Source organism: Sturnira hondurensis, unplaced genomic scaffold (genome assembly GCF_014824575.4).
Source record: "Sturnira hondurensis isolate 20B ecotype Veracruz unplaced genomic scaffold, ASM1482457v3 Scaffold0021214, whole genome shotgun sequence".
NCBI lineage: Eukaryota > Metazoa > Chordata > Mammalia > Chiroptera > Phyllostomidae > Sturnira > Sturnira hondurensis.
The window spans coordinates 7988437-8009036 of record NW_028093845.1 but is presented as its reverse complement, the minus strand read 5'-3'; the positions used below and the strand labels follow the sequence as shown (position 1 = coordinate 8009036).

The window sequence follows — 20600 nt, the reverse complement described above, 5'->3', positions numbered from 1 at the left end:
TCAGCTTAAAATAATTTGGCCCCTGGCTGAAGGCCAACAACTTTGGTTACACTTTGCGGGAGAGGGGGTTTACAGATTTTATTAAAAATGAGTTTATTCAGAAAGTTGTGGCATAAAAATGTTGTAGTTTAATTATTCTAATTTGGATCTAGCCTCAAAGCACATGTTAATGTTTAAACTTTTTGCTTTTCCTAATACCATATTCCCAATAAATACAATGAGCACAAGGACACATACCTGAGTATAAGGTGATATGAAACTCGTGATGCACACTAAGCCGGCATCTGCAAACAGCTTAGCAACTTCTGCAATGCGTCGTACATTCTCTTCTCTGTCTTCAGGACTAAAGCCAAGATTTTTGTTGAGACCTTGACGAATGTTGTCACCATCCAAAGTGTAGCATGGAATACCATGGCAAACCAAGTACTCCTCCAGAGCCATGCTCACTGTGGTCTTCCCTGCTCCAGACAGGCCTAAAATAACACAGTCCACACAGATTCCACATATCAAGTTAAAGGATAACTACTCAGTAATAACATTTTAATACAGGCTTAATTACATTCACTATGCACAGCAGTCTCTCAGTAACGATCTTACAAGTATTTCTCTATAAGATTTACCTCTAAGGTACAAAAACATCTAAACATCTTTATTATGTAAAGTATAATAAGCATTTATGTATTTAATAATTCCTATCTACAACCAAAGGTATCCAGAAGTCACTGATAATCTTCAAAGAGCTTAATCCGTTTTAATGTTAGACAAAGTTGGGTAGATATTTACTGTCTTCTTGTTACTAGTATTCCAAAGCTGCGTAACAATTTTAAAACAAAGTTATGAGCCCAAATTACTCCTCAAAAAAGAAAAAGGACAAAAGTATTATTAAGCAACCTGTATATCCCTGGATCTCATTTCTCATAGTTAAAAGGATCTGGGAGTCCAATTTCTAATATAATTAACCTTGAAAAACAAACTTCATTTCAACTCACTTTCCTCTACCAATGATGTTGATTCACTAAACAACAAAAGGAAAGAAAAGGAAAAGGCAAGACCACATTTATGCAATATTACTTGATACCTTGGTGAATGTGTAAGTACAGAATTCATAACTGAGGTAGCTATGAGGCAAAAGATAGAATATTGAAGTCTAATGTACTGATGCTCTTGAAAGAAGTCATGGTCATATGGAAGACTAACTAAAAAAAAATAGGAGGATATGTTGAGATGTTGAGAGGACCAATACAGTGTGAATTGCTTCATACATTAAAAAGTTATATTAGCCCTGGCTGGTGTGGCTCAGTGGATTGAGCGCCAACCTATGAGCCAAGGGCCGCTGTTTCAATTCCCAGTCAGGGCACGTGCCTGGGTTGTGGGCCAGGTCCCCAGTAGGGGATGTGCAAGGGGCAACCACACAGTGATGTTTCTCTCCCTTTCTCTCTCCTTTCCCTCTCTCTAAAAATAAATAAATATTNAGAAAAGGAAAAGGCAAGACCACATTTATGCAATATTACTTGATACCTTGGTGAATGTGTAAGTACAGAATTCATAACTGAGGTAGCTATGAGGCAAAAGATAGAATATTGAAGTCTAATGTACTGATGCTCTTGAAAGAAGTCATGGTCATATGGAAGACTAACTAAAAAAAAATAGGAGGATATGTTGAGATGTTGAGAGGACCAATACAGTGTGAATTGCTTCATACATTAAAAAGTTGTATTAGCCCTGGCTGGTGTGGCTCAGTGGATTGAGCGCCAACCTATGAACCAAGGGCCGCTGTTTCAATTCCCAGTCAGGGCACGTGCCTGGGTTGTGGGCCAGGTCCCCAGTAGGGGATGTGCAAGGGGCAACCACACACTGATGTTTCTCTCCCTTTCTCTCTCCTTTCCCTCTCTCTAAAAATAAATAAATATTTTATTAGTATGAGTATAGCATATTACTTTTTCCAAACATGGCCACAACAGTTATTTCCCATCCTGCAAGCTCTTCTGCAATGTGACTTTGCCCTTGTCACATCAACAGGTATAGCCTCAGTCCCTGCCCTTGAATCGGGTCTGCCTTAGGATTCACCTGTGGCCAAAAAGAATGTGCTGAAAGCAATGAGATATCACCTCACAGCTGTCAGAATGGCTATTTAAACTACCATACTTTTCAGACCATAAGACGCTTACCCTGCCCCCAGTTTGGGAGGAATAATGGTTGTTAATGCTGCTGTTGAGTTCTGTTTACATTTACATTGGTGAAATATTATGTTATTTATATTATGAAATATTTTACCACATTTTTTGCTTCAATTTTTTTTCCTATTTTCCTCCTCTAAAACCTAGGTGCGTCTTATGGTCCAAAAAATATGGTGAATGAACTTTTAAACAAGTGAACAAAGAAACAAAACTAACAGACTCAAAGATACAGGGAACAAACTGGTTGATAATTGTCAGATGCTTGGGTGGTAGGAGCATGGACAAAAAGGTGAAAGGGATTAAGAGATACAAATGTATAATTATAACATAAATTAGTCATGGGGATGTAAAGTACAGCATAGGGAATACAGTAAATATCACAATAACTTTTGTACAGTCATAGACGGTTCCTAGACTTCTTGTGGTGATCACTTCGTAAGGTATATAAGTGTCAAATCTATACTATACACCTGAAACTACTATAATATTGTACATCAAGTATACCTTAACTAAAAAGAGCTTTACAGCCCAGGCCAGGTGGCTCAGTTGGTTAGCATGCCATCTCGTACACCAAAAGGTTGTGGGTTTGCTTTCTGCTCAGAGCACCACCTTGTTAAATAAACCATGGTGATTCATTAGCCTTGCAAAAAAGACCATTCCATTCCAGAACGAAAAAAAAAAGTACTGAAAATGACAATGTGTGACTTCCTAGACTGGATCAGAAAAGGCTATGCAGCTTCTCTCTGCATGCTTAAGTTGGCTAGTAAATCCCCTGAGATCACAAGCAGACGTTCCAGGCAATGGCCTCCGCCAGCTAAAATCCCGGCTGACAGGCATCATCAACAGAGTCACTGCACACACCCAGCCCAGCGGAGCCCTCAGATGACGGCAGCCCACACCTGCGTGACTGCCACCAAGCAAGACTTAAGCAAAAACTGCTCAGCCGAGCCCTTCTGGACTCCTTGCCCACAAAGTGGTAAACAAATTAAAATGGTTGTTTTACACCACTGGGTTTTGGATACTTTGTGAGACAGCAATAAAACTGAAACAAAGAGCTGGAGGCCGAGGGTGAGCAGGTTCTCGGTTTTTGTCGTTGCTGTTAACTACCAGTTAAACAAATATCGAAGACAAGAAAAACTGAAACCTGAAAATCTAAACTTGTTATACAGTAAAGACAACCTTAATTACAATAAAGGTGCCTATTTATACACACATATATTTACATATATTTTATGCATATTTAATTTGAAACAAAGTAAGAGTTGACACTGCTGAAAACTGAATTACTGCCACAGAAGGTTTTACTGAGGTGAATAGTGAACATGAGCAAAAATGCAAAGAAATTAAAGCAATTGCAGACAAACAAAAACAAAACAAGATAGACAACCCAAAACTAAGGAATGGCATACATGAAAAAAGAGAAACCAACTGTCCTGGGCTAGATAATGTCTTCCCAAATTCCTGCCTACATGGAAACTCAGAATGTTACCCTATATGGAAATAGGGTCTCTGGGGATGCAAATAGTTAAATTAAGATGAAGTCATACAGGATTAGGGTGCACCTTAAATTCAATGACTGGTGTCCTTAGAAGGCAGATATACGAAGACACAGAGAGAAGAAGGTGCTGCAAAGACAGACGGAGGCTAAAATAATGTATCTGGTACCAGCTAAGGAACTCCAAGGATTGCCAGCAAACCCCAGAAGCAAGGAGGGAGGCACGGAACAGATTCTCCCTCAGAACATACAGAAGGAGCCATCCCTGTCAACACCTTGACCTCAAACCTTTGGCCTCCAGAACTATGACGGGGTAAATCTCTATTGTTGATAGCCACCCGCTTTGTAGTGACTGGCTTCGGCAGTCCCGAGATAGTATTATACCAACCCATGTAAAGAAACAAAACAAGAAAATTTATCTGAAATAAAATCTGAGAAAAAGCAAACCATGCTCCAGGAGGATGGGACACAAACTACCCAACACACTGACAGATCCCAGTTAAGCTTCTGATGTGCAGAAAAAGAAAGCCATCTTGACCTCTACTTCCAACATTATCAACAACAAAAATAACTCAGTGGCCCTGGCTGGTGTAGCTCAGTGGACTGAGCACGGGCCTGTGAAGCAAAGGGTCACCAGTTCAATCCCCAGTCAGGGCACATGCTTGGGTTGCAGGCCAGGTTCCCAGTAGGGGACACATGAGAGGCAACCACACATTGATGTTTCTCTCCTACTCTTTCTCCTTCCCTGCCCCTCTCTCTAAAAATAAATAAATAAAATATTTTTAACAAAATAAATAACTCACTGAAGGCTACAGAAGATTCAACAACTAACAAGCTTGATCTAATGAACAATGTAAATATTATACGTATCAGGGAAATACATGTTCTTTTCAAATACACATTTATGAAAACTGAATACATACAGAGACATAAGCAAGTACCAAAAACATCGGACAAACAGTAATTTATAAGCATCACTAGTGTAAAATACGGAATATACCGTGTTGAAGAAAAGGAGGGCGAATATCCAATATTCTAGAGATCAGTTGTCCACCAAACTGAACTTTACATATAATGTAATCCCAATCAAAATCCTAGCAGGGTTTTGGAGGAATTGGTTAGACTGATTAAAAATTTTATACAATAATGCAAAGAGGAAAAAAATCTTATTCCTGATGAAGAATAAGGTAGAGGACTTACTCCACTGGATCTCAAGATTTACAAAAACATAATCAAGACAGTATGGTAGTAACAGAGGAACCGACGAGCACAGCAGTGGAATGGATCAGAGTCCAGAAACAAATCCACATGTAAGTGGAAACCTGACGACAGCCGGCACTGCGCACCCTCATCAATAATGCTCTTGGGACAACTGATTATCCATGTGGGAAATACAAATGGATCCCTCCCTCACACTACACCCAGAAACCAACTGCAGGGGGGGGAGGGGCCTAAATGAGAAAGCCACACTCCAAAAAGAAAACACAGGAAAAGAAAGAATTCTTCAGGCATCCAGGTAAAAAAGCTCCTAAAATAATGGGAAGAAAATCAGATTGGTCTCACACAGCATTTAAGACTAGAGGACAATGGAGTAATGTTTTAAGAATTCCAGACTAAGTGAGTGTGAACCAAATATGTATTTTACAAGAAAGCTGTCATAACAGACAGTCATTCTCGAAAATAAAAACTTAGGAAATTCAGAACCCAGCAGAAAACTATCTTACAAAAACTACTTAACAATGAAATGCTGGAAATTAAAATTTGACTCAAAGAAAGAGTCCATGAGTAGGTATGCACCATAAAAAAGAAATGATGGTGAGGTAAGTACTGAATCAATTTACTTACAGAATTCAAATACAAAAAACTGTAGAAATCTAAGATCTGAAAACAGAATGTTACGCTTTACAAACCTGGACGATGAAAAAGTAACAATTTAACAATGTAGTAACAACTTAACAATGAGGAGATGGGGCCTGGCAGGGTATCACAGTTGGTTACAGTGCAGTCCCTGGTCAGGGCACATAAAAGAGTCAACAAATGAATGCATAAATAAGGGGAACAAAACTGGTGTTTCTCTGTCTCTGTCTCTGTCTCTTTCTCTCCCCCGCCCTGAGATTTCCCCTCCCTTCCTCTTTCTCTCTGAAATCAGTAGAAAAAAAATTTTTAAAGAATGACATAGGAAGATGTAAGAGTGCTGTCTTCCTTCATACGTCCAAACAGAACTATCTAATATTAAAACCAAAATTGAAATGTTTTTAACGATCAGCCACAATTTTAAGGGTTAGTAGTATCTAATGTTGACGAAGACTTTGGAAAATGGACCCTCTTCCCACACTATTGGTAGGAGAATAAATAAGTATAAAATTTAAGTAGGCAATTTGGTGAGATGTATCTAAATTTTAAACACACATTTATTAAATACACAATTCCTAGAAGTGAAAAGTATCTATCGTTTTTAAGTCTGCATGAATTTACACTCTCCCTAGTCTGCTATGACTAAGCCCAAAGACTTGGAGAAAACCAGCACAAGAACCAATGAGAGACAAAAGCTAAATGACAGAAACAGATTATCACTATTTATCTTCATATGGTTTACATTATTAGCTTCTTGAAGGCAGAATACAAGTCTTATTTTCATGCAGAAGTCTACAGAAGATAACACAGTTATCGACTAGAAGGCAGTTTTTACATGCAACCCTTTATTTCAACAGCAAATCTATAAAAACAAAAACAATTGCCAAAAGGAAATGTGTTATTAAGCAACTCTGTTGGTCACATGTTATGACACTCCAGGTAAAAGAACTGAGCTCAAATTTAAATATGCTTACTCCTAGGTTCAAGGATGTTTATAACAATGCTTGTGAAATAAGCTAATTTATCTCTCTTTGACCGTACCTGTTAGCCAAACTGTGCAACCACGAAAGCCGCCTCTGGTCCCCACCACCTGGCCTCTCTTGTTCCTGCTGACGTGATGAGCTTGATAGGTGACATTAGTTGCTCTCTGCATCCCCTGGAAAATGGGGGGGGAAAGAAAGAATTCTTGTTCACTTGAATCTTTTAAAAGAGGTACACACATATTTCTTGCACACTTGTAGTCACTAGCCTATGAAACGTCAAAAGCAAGGAAAAAGATGAAAACTAACAGCTTTTTTTTTTGGACTACCTGGTACTGTTTAGTTTTTTACATTCTCAATTAATTTAATCCTTAAAGACACCCAAAACACAAAAACTCTTACTACGGAGGTTTTACAGATGAAGATGTTAAACCTGAGAGAAGTTAAATAACTTGCCCAAGTTCCCACAACCAGTGGACTACATGCACTCACTCACTCACTCACTCACTGCTTCAACCAGGACTTACTGAAGCCTGAACAATACACTAAATGAACAAAACAGGGTAGGAACCCTCACTGAGCTTATATTCCACTGGGAGAGACAAACCAACAAAACTTAATTATAATATCAGAGAGTGACAAGTGCACTGTAGAAAAACAAAACAGGGTAAGACTAGAAAGAGAGACGGTGGGTGATAATCCCTCGTCAGACTCGATTATCAAGAAAGGCCTCTGCAAGGGTGGCATCTAAGTAGCTTCCGGGGTGAAGTGTGGAAGGCCTGGTCTGCAGCTGCCACGAATGCATAATGGAAGAAGTGGCACATGTCGGTTATAATCTGTGGTAATTCCACAAACGAAGTGAAAAGCAATTGTTCTTCCAAATTTTCTTCCTAAACAAAAAGGGCATAAAATTAGATAGGCCTCAAAGGATCTGAACAGACATTTCTCCAAAGAAAAAATATGAATGGCGAATGAGCACATTAATAGATGTTGAACATCATTAGCCATCATCAGAGAAATGCAAATCAAAACCACGATGAGATACCACAACACACCCGCTAGAATGGCTATGAGCAAAGAGACAGACAATAACTAGTGCTGGTGAAGATAGACATTGGAAACCTATGCATACATTCGCTGCTGTTAATGTAAAATAGTACAGACACTTTGGAAAACACAGCAGCTCCGCAAAATGTTAAAGAGACCGTTACCATGTGATCCAACAATTCCACTTCTAGATACAGACTCACGAGAAGTGAAAGTATGTCCACATAAAATCTGTACACACGGTCACTGCAGAATAGTCGCATGGACGTGGAGAACAACATGGCGAGTATAGTCAACAGTCTTATGGTAGCTGGGTATGGTGTCAGATGGGTCCAGGAGTTATCAGGATTGATCACTTTGTGAATTATATACTGTCTGGTCACTGGGTTGTACACCTGAAGCTGGTGTAATGTTGTATGGCAACTATAATTGAGAAATAAAAATAATTTAGAGTAAAAAATAAATACATAACATGAAAAAGGTGGGACACAACAACAACAAAAAGTGCTCTCACCCTTTATACAATGTGAGGACACAAGGAGAATGCAGTAATCCACAAGCCACAAGCACACCCTCACTAGACACCCAATCTGCCAGTACCTTGATGTTGGACAACGCAGCCTTCCAGGACTGGGAGAAAAAAATTTCTGCTGTTTATAAGCCATCTAGTCTATGGCAATGTATTATAGCAGTTCAAATGGACTAAGCTCATCATTATGGAAACTACCCAAACCATTATGATAATCAGTGGACCAGCAGAGAGAAGCATTACTGTGTATGTTCACTTCTTATGCTGTAGCTGAGCACTGATTTCTATAGATTTCATAATAGGGCAAAGTGATAGGAGAATCCCTTCCTCTATAGTGAGTGTGGGCATTATTAATTACTAGTATTAATAATTATTTGTATATATTGTTATAATAATTAATAATAATTACAATTGTTATTAACTGTTACCTACATATTTTTTAGGTTTGTTTATTTTATTTTTCTAATTACAGCTGGCAGATAATATTGTACTAGTTTCAGTGATTGGACATTGGTATATCTTGCAAAGTGACCACTCAGACGGGTCCAATACACACCTGACACCATACATGATTGTTACGATAATACTGACTGTATTCCCTACACAGTGCTTTGCATCCCCATGACTACTGTTGTAACTGGAAGGTTGTACTTCTTGGTCCCTTTCACCGTTTTCACCCATTTCCCCAACCCCCTCCCACCTGGTGACCATCAATTTGTTCTCTGCACCTATGAGTTCATTTCTGTTGCGTTTGTTTTTCATATTCCATGTTTAGGTGAGATCATATGGAATTTGTCTTTCCTTGTCTGGCTTATTTCACTTAGCACAGTACCCTCTGGGTCTGCCTGTGTTGCTGCAGAAGGTGGGATTTCCTTCCTTTTTGTAGCTGAGGGGTGTTGCACTGTGTGTGCACCACATCTTCCTTGTCTACTTGTCTACGGATGGACAACTGGGTTGCTACCACATCTTGTCTACTGTGGATGATGCTGCAATGAGCAGAGTGGTGTGTGTGTCTTTCTGAATTAGTGTTTTTGATTTCTTCAGGTGGCTGTGCAGAGGTGGAATTATTGGGTCACACAGTAGTTCTATTTTTAATTTTCTGGAGAATTCCATGCTATTTTCCATGGTGGTTATACCAGTCAGCTTTCCCACCAGCAGTGCATGGGGCTTCCCTCTTCTTGCCATCCTCACAAATACTTGTTTATCGATTTGTTGATAGTGGCCGTTTTGGCAGGTGTGAGGCAGTATCTCACTGTGGTTTCAATTTGCTTTTCCCTGATGACTGGTAACGCTGAGCATCTTTTTGTATGTCTGTTGGCCATCCGTGCATCCTCTTTGGAGGGGTGTCTATTCAGGTCTTCTGTCTATTTTTTTATTAGATCTTTTGGTTTTTTGGTGTTAAGCTGTATGTGTCTCTATATGTTTTGGTTATGGACCCCTTACGGGATGTATCATTGGTGGATGTCTTCTCCTATTCAGTGGCTTGTCTTTTCATGTTGTTGATGGTTTCCTTTGCTGTGCAAAAACTTTTAGTTTGAGATGGTTCCATCTGTTTATTTTTTCTTTTGTTTCCCTTCCTGAGAGAATGTATCCAAAAAATATACCTGGGAGCAATGCCAAAGAGTTTGCTGCCTATGTTTTCTTCTGGGAGTTTTACAGTTTTAGGTCTTACATTGGGATCTTTGATCTATGTGGGATCTGTTTTCCTATGTGGTCTAGGAGGCTGGTCAGGTTTCTTTTTTTTTTGCATGTATTTGTCCAGTTTCCCCATCACAGTTTATTGAAGAGGCTGTCTTTGTCTCATGATAAAACAAACAAAAAAGGGCATTTAAGACTTTGATGACCCCTATAGGGGGCACCTTTCAGAAGGATCATTAAGCACAAAGTAGGAAAGTGCCTAGAGAATCTAGAGTGGCTCTGGGCAGCCTGAAGGACTCATGTGATGTCAACAACCATAAATGTGAAGCAAGACCAGTCACCATGACTGTTTCCAGCAGCCACAGGTTGAGGCATGGAACATTCAGAGACAAATCCACCCAGGGCTGTGGTTTGGCACAAAGGGTTTCAAAATTGCTACATTTCCATGCAGCAATTCGACTTCCAGAGGTGGTCTTTTCTAAGAGTCGGCCTGAGAGATGCCTAAGGTTCAGGATCTCTTTCCACACCCCTCCTTCACTGTACCCCTCCCCCGCAGTGTACCGGAGAAAGGCATCTCTGTCACCTGAGTCTTACTATCACTTAATATCCTCAAGGGGAAAATCCTTTGGGAACAAAGGCACAGCTGGAAAATTCTTTTAATAAGCACACCACAAAATCCAACCTCTATGACTCCACTAACCGCCTCATTAATAGATGTACTTCCAGTAAAATTACTGTATTTTTCCATAAAGTATAATGCATACTTTTTTTGCTCAAATTTTTGAGGGAAAAGCAAGGATGTACATTATACATAGGCATAATGTTTACACGCCATGGGAATAGTAATCCCACGTGTAATGAGCACAAAATCATTATACACAGGAATGCATTATACAAGGCAAAAATACAGTATGCATTTATACATTCAACAATCACTTATGATAATAAGGGTCTCCTGACCCATTTCTTTCCAATAAGCTGATGGAGCAAACATAACTTTCCAGCTCTGTGTTTCCAAAATCTTAGACAAAAAAATCCAAATTTCAAACACAAACATCTGCATCTCTTGAGAGGCCGAGACACCTCCACCCATCTTAGCTCCCAGCCAGGCTGCCTGAGGAACAGGGAAATGGGGGGAGCAACAAGGAGGGTGCTTACAAGTTAGTTTCCTACACTTGCACAAAGGGTTTGACTGAGTCATTTTGTTTGAGGATTTTTTTTCCAAGTTACTTTGCTTTGGGGCAAGAAGAAACATGTCTCTCATGAATTTTAATTCATTTTAGCCCTATAACATGTTTCTGCTTTCCTTAGTAAATTGAGTAGAATGTATAAAAATTATCCGACAAACTATAAACTACTGAGAATATGGCTGAGGGCAAATATAGACAAGCAGAGATCTTTTGTTTTAATCACTAGAAAAGAATACTCCTACATTAAAAAAAAAAATCTGGCAGCAAATATGGCAGTCTGGGTATAAGGAGGCTTATTATGTATGCAATTTGATATTTTTCGAACAAAAAATAAATTTCAAGATATTATTAATAAATAAAAAGGATATGCCACATTCTCCTTCCTCCCTGTTTTTCAGAGTAAATTTAAAAAAAAAACACTTTCTAAAATTATTGGAATTGCAAGCTGGTAGAAATACGCCTGAACTTCATGAAGCATCTAAAGGTCACTTCCACATGCAATCTTCTTCTCTCTCCCCTTACCCTTTCTTTCCCTTTTCCACTGGAGACAATCCTTCCTGTAACTGCTGGGGAAATAAACATTAGTGACTCACTAAAGACCAAGAGTTAAGTTAGTATTTCCTTCTGAGTCTACATTCCTATTCTCTGCTTTAAACAGTTTAGTGATATGTTATAGATTACAGACATTGTAACATTTACTACCTATATCATTTGTTTATTATTTATGAACTGTTTTATACTGTACTTTCATGAGTCTTTTGTGCACATACATTTTGACTTGCTCAGAAGGCAGGTCAAGCACTCTGAGTTGTTTTTTCCACAACACCCACTCTCACTTGCCTAACCAGTGCTCACTAAAAGTTAGATGCAAGGCATTTCTTTTGAAGCATGACTTGTTTTCTGTATAATGTGCAAATGAAATAATGACTGGCCTTCAGAAATCTCAAGTCTAGCAGAACTGGGACAATTCATTTCAAAGGAATTCACTCCCTTTCCACATTTGGGACTAAATGACGATCAGTCCTGTTGCTAGACTCAAGTCACATGGCCTGTGACATTCATACTGTACATTTCCTATACATTCTATAAATTTCTGTCCTCATCAAACACACATGTGGTCCTGTGCTCCTTTTTGACTCACCTTAACTTCCATGTGACCTGTTTGGTTAATTTATCCATTTTCCTACAGGGCAAATTAACTTTCCCTACGATGCCATTTAGAAAATTTCATTCTTTGTGTGTTTATTATTAATTTATAAAGAACTCTGTATTTTTACATGAAATTGGTAAAGGTACAGAGCATATACCAAATGTCAAGCATAACTTTGGACTTCCACCTCCACCACCCATCCCACAACCTACCTTAAACCGACTGCTAAACAGTGTCTCCCTCCAAAGAGAATCCCTCAAATGGTAACCAGCACACTACTTTCATGTCCCAACACATAATTTGGATAAAACTGAAGAGATGGAAATGTGCAATGAGAAGAAACACTTAGTACACAGAGCTATTGATAACTGAAACCTTCAGTTCAATGACTGATAACTGAAATCAATCGTATGAACATTAACAAGCCAAACAACATAAGTGAATACCATAATACACTCCTCGAGGTTGAGAAAACAACTTGAGATGGCTACACTTAAATATTTCGACCACAAAGCATGAGTAGCAACACTGCGTGGCAGGAAGCAAACTGGGCCCTACCCCAAACCTCCTGAATCAGAACTAAGTTAACAGCCTGCTTATCTGATCGCTATCAACTGCCACGCGTGCTCCACATACGCATTTTGTCTCCACAACTACTCTGTCTCAAAGATGAAAGTATATTTAAATATTTACTTAATAGGTTTCTTAAATATCAATACTTCGATGGAAGGTCCCCTGCACAACCTCCAGGTGGGGAGCCCAGCCCAAAGAGATGCCTGGAAGTCAGAAATGAGTCTGGAACTACCTGTTCATTCATTCAGTGTTGTTGACTTCCAAAGAGATGCCTGGAAGTCAGAAATGAGTCTGGAACTACCTGTTCATTCATTCAGTGTTGTTGACTTATCCTTTCTAGACACTGGGGATAAGAGAGAACAAGGCGTTTCAGGGAAGGACACGGACTGCAAACAGATGAAGAAATCGTCCCACTGCGACAGGTCCCTGCCTTGGCCATGGTGACAGTTGGGCAGTTCCCACACATATGAAGGGAGTTCCAAGGCCGGGCAGCCAAAAATACATTCATGTCTACCCCAAAGGTTGAAATTAACTACTATGAGAGGAACTTGTGTACAAGTTGTACAGAAAAACCTGTACATGAATGTTCACTGCAGCATTATTTGTAATAGCCAAAAACTAGAAACAACTCAAATGTCCATCAGCTGATGAATAAACAAAAGGTGGTATAGTCATATTCCACACAATGGAATATGAATCAACTATGTAAAGGAATGAGGTATTGATACATGCTACAACGTGAATTAACCTTGAAAACATGTTAAATGAAAGACACACACAAAATGCACATCCTGATGCATGTATGTATGCATCCACTTATAGGAGTCTGGAATAAGGAAATCCAAAGATGCAAAGCTTATCACTGGTCGTCAGGGGCTGGAGGCAGGGAAGCAGGATGACGGAGAATAACTGCTGGGGGGTGCAGGGTTTCTGTTGGAGGTGATGCAACTGTTCTCAAATTAGACACTGGTGGTGGCTGCACAACCCCGGCTGACGGTTACAAAACCACACTGAATTGTACACTTAACAAAAAAGAGAAATAAAGACAAAGAGAAGGAATGCGAACATCAAAGAAACTAAAGAATAAGTGGAAAGCACCTGAACAATGGCTGCATTCATCTAAACTTAGAAAATGAACTTCTATAAAATAATACCTAATATTTCCACTATTTTTACTTACAACTTATTTGGTAAAGAACTGTTCCCTTAGGAAAGGATATTTCACTAAAATGATTACCACTTACTTAGATAAACATTAAAAAGAAACATTATTCTCTTCATTTGAACTAATTACTTAGTAGTGTGTTTTTAAAACAATTCAGGGTCGTAGTTCTGTTGTTGGTATGCTACGGATAATTATCCATCTCAGAGCAAGAGATGGTAATTTCCAGGCTGGTGGAAGAGAATATTCTACTATCAATTGGGTTTTATTTTAAATTATTGAATACTATTTTTGCATTTCAGATTTGTATAACTTTCCCCCCTTTTTTCTAACTCAAAGCCAAGAGTAGAAGAGGATTTCTCAACTTCAGAAATAATAACTTTCTGGCCCAGATAATCTCTGTACTGCAGGGTGTTTAGCAGCATCAATGGCCTCTACCCACTAGATGCCTGAAGTACCATACACACACATACACACACTTGTAACAACCAAAAATGTCTCCAGATATTGCCAAATGCCCCCTTGGGGTGGCAAAATTTTACCTGGTTGAGAACCACTGAAGCAGAAAACTACTCCTCAAAATTCAGTGAAACAGAGCCAGGCTGGGGAAGCTTACTTCACATTTCAAATTGAGAGAAGCAACTATGCTGTGGAGAAGCTAACACTGCTGGGTACCGTGCCAAAAGCCAGGGCTCAGAATTGCCTAAAACCATGACAGTACCCACTATCTCTTGAAATTTCCGTGTCCTGGAAAGAAAGTAAAAATAAAAAACAGGAACACAAAAACACATAGATAAGCAGAAAAATGCTGGCATCCACCCCAAAGAGACTATCTAGACCTGCTCTGTCCACAGAACTTTGTTCCGAGATGATGCAAATCTTCCATACTTCTCTGTCCAATACAGTGGCCACTAGCTACATGGGGCAACACAGCACTTGAAATGTGACTAAAGAACAGAAATTTTAATTTTATTTAATTTCTAACTAAATTTAAGTTGCCCGATTGGGGCAACCCGATTGGACAATGCAGGAGTTCCCCGATTGGACAATGCAGATCTATATCTTGCTATCATTCTTATTACTGTTGTTTGTCAACATTAAGATTACATTCTTGGTAAAAGTCTAGCTTTTCCTCTTTGGGAAATCATTCTAGCAGCATCTCCCTGGCTTCCGGGGCAAGATCATCAGCACCTGTCCATGACAATAGCCCAGCCAATGCCCCTATCTTGCTTGGCCTTTAATGTGCTGTGTGTTCCATTTCTGCATTCTTGTTTCATTTTTTGTACCACCTCAGTCTTCCCCAAAATCCAGAATGAGCAGCTGGCCTTCGAAAAAAGACATCTACCAGTATAAGAGACAAATTGTTCAGAAAAGGTAGAACTGGTCAAAGGAAAATGATCTCATTCATTTACTTGTTTGTTAAGGAACTCTCTCCCTGGTAAAATATCTGATCCATAAAAACAGAACCCTTTTCTGTTTTGTTTTGTTGTTATTGTTTTTACCACCTATATCCCCAACGCATGGAACAAAAGCATGTGCCAGGTATGCTTCAACCCTACTACAGGCACACCTCGGAGATACTGCAGGTTCGGTTCCAGACCACCGAAACAAACGGAGTCACAGAAATTTCTGGTTTGCCAGTGCACATAAAAATTATGTTTACACTGTACTATATAGTCTAGCAAGTGTGCAATAGCATTATGTCTAAAAAATCTACACGACTTAGTTCAAAAATACATGATTGCCCAAAATATTAACCATCACTTCAGCCTTCAGTGAGTGGTAATCTTTCCTGGAGGAGGGTCTTACCTCAATGTTGATGAAAACACAGTATCTGTGAAGCACAATAAAATGAAGTATGCCTGTAATTCATTTAAATCTCACTATAACCCTGTCTATTTTCCATGGCTTCCACATCTGGGACAATGTCTAATTTCTCCAGCAACTGGTCTTCCTGGAATACCAGTTTAATGTTCCCATGTAATGGGAACATTAAAGGTGTATGGGTTCTTCACATATGTGTATACACATTGATTTAGGTATGTGAGAGGGAAAAATGATAGGTGTTCCCTATTGAGGCAAAGAAAAACTTACAAGGCCCAGAAAATTAAAATTCTAGCCTCATCAAAAATCTGCCACAGAATCAAGTCTTATTTCTGCAAGCAAACACTAACAACTGCATAACCTAGCCCACCTTACTGAATTTTAGCTCCAGTTCTCAACAAAAACCTTCCAGAGTAGTTACTCTTAGTTGATGCTGGAATACAAAAAGAATAATAAGTCTTACTGTCAGGCCCTTCTAAATTAATCTCTCCTCTAAATTACAAAAAAAAAAAAATTTGTCTTAAACCACTCACTGTGGTCACAATGATGAACTCATCACCAGGCAGTCATTTACAAGCCCATTCAGGCCAGGAGCAACCAGACGGCAAACCCTGGGTCCTTCATTTTTCATCTTTTCCACCTCTAGCACAGGTCTCTACAATGAATACACACTTATTTGGCAAATGGAACAGTAAATAAATGAGCAAGAGACAGTGTAACTGAAATTACCTTTAAATACCTTAATTGAGTCCCTTATTTCCCTAACTAGGAAATACTCAACAGAAGCAGTATTAGTAGTTTCATGGCAGCAGCTTCATTGCATTGAATTTCATTATCAAACGAAACTCAAATTTCATTTGAATTTCAAATTCATTATCTTCTTTACTCTGTGAAGTACACACTATTATATTCTTCTTTAGTCAGCTGACGTTTAAAGAAGCATTTTCCTCAAAATCACACATTAGTAAATGGCAAAGGTGGTACCAGAGACCAGGCCAGTAATCCAGTGCCCTTTCCTATGTCCTAACACACCTTTTACCTCCCTTCCCCTTAAAACCTGGAGAATAGGTAGTTACAAGAAAAAAAAAAGGGAATCGGGTGAGAATCCTTAGCAACAGCAGATTAGGTAAATGAATGACTGCAAACGTACATTTGCCTGAAATGGCTTCTATTTTTTTTTCCCTTGTCTCATCAAGGGTAATGATTGGCAAGGCTGCATTTAAACCTCATGATTTTGTTGTACTGTTTAATAAAAATGTCCACCTAAACCTACAAGCACAGTGCCTTTCCAGACTGCCAAGCTGGACACCACATCCCCACCACGCCGGGTATTGACAATCTTAGATTAAAAGCTGTTGGTTATCTAACAATAAGGAAAGAAGCAACCTAAATGAGGACACGACATCTGACTCCATCAAAGCCAACTGGCTGTCCTTGCTAAATGTTATAAACCATTAATCCTCCCACACCTTACTGTCTCCAAGAATCGAGTCTTAAAACTCCTTTTATGTATTAGACGTTTGAATTTAACACCAAGCCACAAAGAAACCTCAGTTCAGGTCAGTCTCGACTCATGAATGCCTACATTGTTGGGTACTCTCCCTTCACACTGAAACGCAGAAATGGAAAGACTTGGAAATGGACCCAAACCTGGGCTAACTACACTGGCAGAGCCAAGAAAAACGAGCAACACACGAAAGACGCCCGCCTCCACCTCCTCTGCAGATCCTCTCGCAGTTCCAGGAGACACCACAGCTCCCCAGTCGAGGGTACAGGTTTCAGCAGCCGCCAGCTCTCTCCGGAAAGACTAACTCCAGGTCTCCTCTGAGCAAACAAACTGAGGGTGGGTCGGAAGGCACCACCGCCCAACCCTAGACCCACGCCGCGCCACCTCCATCACGCACCACCCAACGACCCGGCTGGAAGGCACCGTGGCCTCTGGTACCTACTCCCCGAGCTCCAGAGGATGCAGAGGAGGCGGAAGGGAGACAGCAGTTCCAGAACCAGCTGCAGCCGGAGGCTCCCGGCCTACTCTGTTTCCACTCACCCAGTTCTGCGCGTCGTTGCTCAGCTTCACTTTCTTGCACAGGCTCCCGGGAACCTCCATGGTTGCAGAACGCAAGCGGGTACCGAGGTTCTCAGGATCTGCAGGCCTAGCGAAGCTGGGAGGGCCGGCGGGGGCGGGGCTGTGCGGAAGGCGGGGTCTCCTCGCGCAGGCGGGCGCGCGTGGACCTACGCTTGAGCTCCAGACTGTGGGCGTGTCAGCGGCTCCTCAGGCTTAGGTCCAGAGCAGATCAGCGTAGGGAGAGCGAAGCGGAAGTGCAGAACGGAAGGCGGAATGAGGGCAGGACTTGGAGGACCCCCGGTGCTATGCCATCTGAATTCAGGGGGAGGGACAGGGCCTTGGAGGGTAAGTATGGAACGCCCAGACAACCGCCTGTCAGCTGCGCATGCGCGGAGGTTGGGTTGTCCAAGGCACTGGCCTCCGTGAGAGTAGCTCGTGGTTCTCGGTGACAGTGCTCCTTGGGAGAAAACCTCATGTGGATTTCTGCTCTTCCGGCCTTTCCTCCATAAACCCGGCCAGCAGATCCTCTGGTATCCACCCAATCTGTGCACTTGTTAGCTGGGCCACATTTAAAACTGGATTTTCCAGACAAACTTGCACAGGGAAGAATTGATTCCCTGAACTGATTTCCCCCAAGTTTCTCTTCACTTTAAAATTCTGCTCAACAAAATTTTTTTTACCAAAATCAATGCCTCATCTCTGGACATCAAAAATTAATACCTCGCCTGGGTTTACGTAGTGCCTTCCAATGGGGAAATGTAATGGAATAAGTGTCGCTAAGACAGTCACTTAAAATAGGAGGCTAGCTATTAAGGAAGTGGGGCCTATGAACGTATCTGCCTCCGTTTTCAGAGCTGCTAGTAAGTCACTAACCTGTTGCTAAACTGAGCTCAAGGTGGAGCAATAAACATTCTAGAAGAGCATCTGCTGCCTGGCAATAGGCGCACTTTGCTTTCTTCCTTGTAGTTTTTCCCGCTTTCATTTACATAGTGGAACTAACCAATCCCTGTGAAACTATCCTTCATTTGCGTGGAAGAATTGCACTGGTTTTTGCCTTTATAAACCTCTCCCTCCTTTGTTCTTTCCAGAGCAGTTTGGGTTGCTATCAGATCTGAGTGTCTCAGATTGCAAAACTTTTGCTCCAATAAATGACTTTTCCTTGTTGCAGTCTGAACCTCTTCTTTGGTTAACACCCACGTGGAAACCTCTCTTCACGTCAGGAAATTTCTGTCCAGTGATTCTCACTGACTAGGCTGAAAGAGAGCCTCTGTATTAGTAGCTCCTCGGGAAATCCTTAGGGGACTGAAATTCAGGCTTAAGAGGGCGCTGGTTGCCATAGAGTAGAATGCTCACCTGTGGAGGACATTTTCAAATTCACCCAGTTATTCCAGGGCTAATTCACAGGAGGGTGAGCTGGAGAGTATAGGGGAGTTTTCTCCATGCATTATCACCTCTCCTATTGCCGTTACTGTAAGTGCTTCTCCACAGCTTGCCCCTGGCACCAAGAGGGTTGTTAGAAGGCCTGTTGTTCCAATAACCCAACACCCTCGCCCCTCAAAACACACACACACACACACACACACACACACACACACATGCTCTCTAAGACCTGAAGCTGCTACCTCTTGATAGCTAGCAAATAAGTCTCCAATTTAGTTACAAGACTGCTACTGTCTCAAATTAGGCCTTTCCCATATCCAACTTGAATCACAACTAAGCCCCTAAACTGAACATCCTCCCACCTGTGTAGCTGCTCTCTACACACCTTCCACCCACAACTTTCTTGCAACTTCTGTCAGAGTGGTATTCCTAAAATTGAAATTCTGTCTTATTAAACCAGGTAAAATGTCAATACTTCCCTACAGCTTTTTCGAGAGGATTCTTAGTCAGAGGTCTGTACACTTAATTGAATCTCAGTAAATTCTGAATTCTTCCAATGACAGGAACAAGCTTCAGATTAAAACACACTACCACATTTGGAATCAGCCATTTCTCCAAGGAGTCCTGGTTATTGTTAGAAGGAAATGGTAATTAGGTATCACAGTCTGCACTCTAGGAGTGCTCATTGGTTATGACTTAGTCTACCTTTCTAGTCTTTTTAATGAAAGACTTTTAAAGTAAATTATATCATTAGTTTGCATTGATATTATCAATTCAAATTCATAATTCCAGGCAGACATGGGTCATGTAAATGAGCCTGAAACACCTTGTCAAACCAGAAACAAGGAAATTATCAAGAAGTACTAGAATTATGTCAAAAGGACTCAAGTGTCAACTTGAAAAGGCTTTCCCATGTCAAAAAATGGTACAATTAGAGCACTAACGGATAATAATTAAAAGATATTAAAACAAATCAAATATTTTTAAATCTAGGTTTTCAAAATAATGATATTTTTAAAAGAATTCGTTCTCACTCATGGAAGATGTTAGTGAACCAACTTATTATTTTTAAAAACTGATAAAGGGAAATGATTAAGCACTTACTCTGTACTCCGTGCACTAACAGTATGTCAGGTAATAAAAAAGTTGGCCCTGGCTGGTGTAGCTCAGTGGATTGAGAGTGGGCCTGCGAACCAGACAATTGAGGTTTGATTCCCAGTCAGGGCACATGCCTGGGTTGCAGGCCAATTCCCAGCAGGGGACACATCAGAGGCAACCATACATTGATATTTCTCTCCTTCTCTCCTTCCTTTCCCCTCTAAAAATAAATAGATAAAATCTTTAAAAATTTTTTTTAAAAGTTAATGAGGAGAAGTTTCTCTTTGTAGAAGTACAGCTAAAATAAAGAAGAAAATGTAGACTTATAATATCACCATTTTACAACTTCTAATAAAATAGTGGATTTAAAAAAGATCTTCAATGGCTACTAATATGTAAATAAAGAACATCAGAACTTTTTTTCCGTCGGATGAAGTA

At 40.2% G+C, this 20600-nt stretch overlaps 1 protein-coding gene across 1 annotated transcript in view; it reads right to left on the bottom strand.

The window, feature by feature from the left end:
* PAPSS1 (3'-phosphoadenosine 5'-phosphosulfate synthase 1) overlaps nucleotides 1-17960 on the bottom strand; it is an 87457-nt gene extending 69497 nt beyond the window's left edge. The window contains exons 1-3 of the mRNA XM_037031876.1: nucleotides 17667-17960; nucleotides 6568-6682; nucleotides 238-473 (exon numbers count right to left, since the gene is read on the bottom strand). Of these exons, the coding sequence (XP_036887771.1) occupies nucleotides 238-473; nucleotides 6568-6682; nucleotides 17667-17726 (411 nt within the window). The 5' untranslated portion in view covers nucleotides 17727-17960. The remainder of the gene's footprint in view (nucleotides 1-237; nucleotides 474-6567; nucleotides 6683-17666) is intronic.
* Between the last annotated feature and the right edge of the window lie 2640 nt (nucleotides 17961-20600).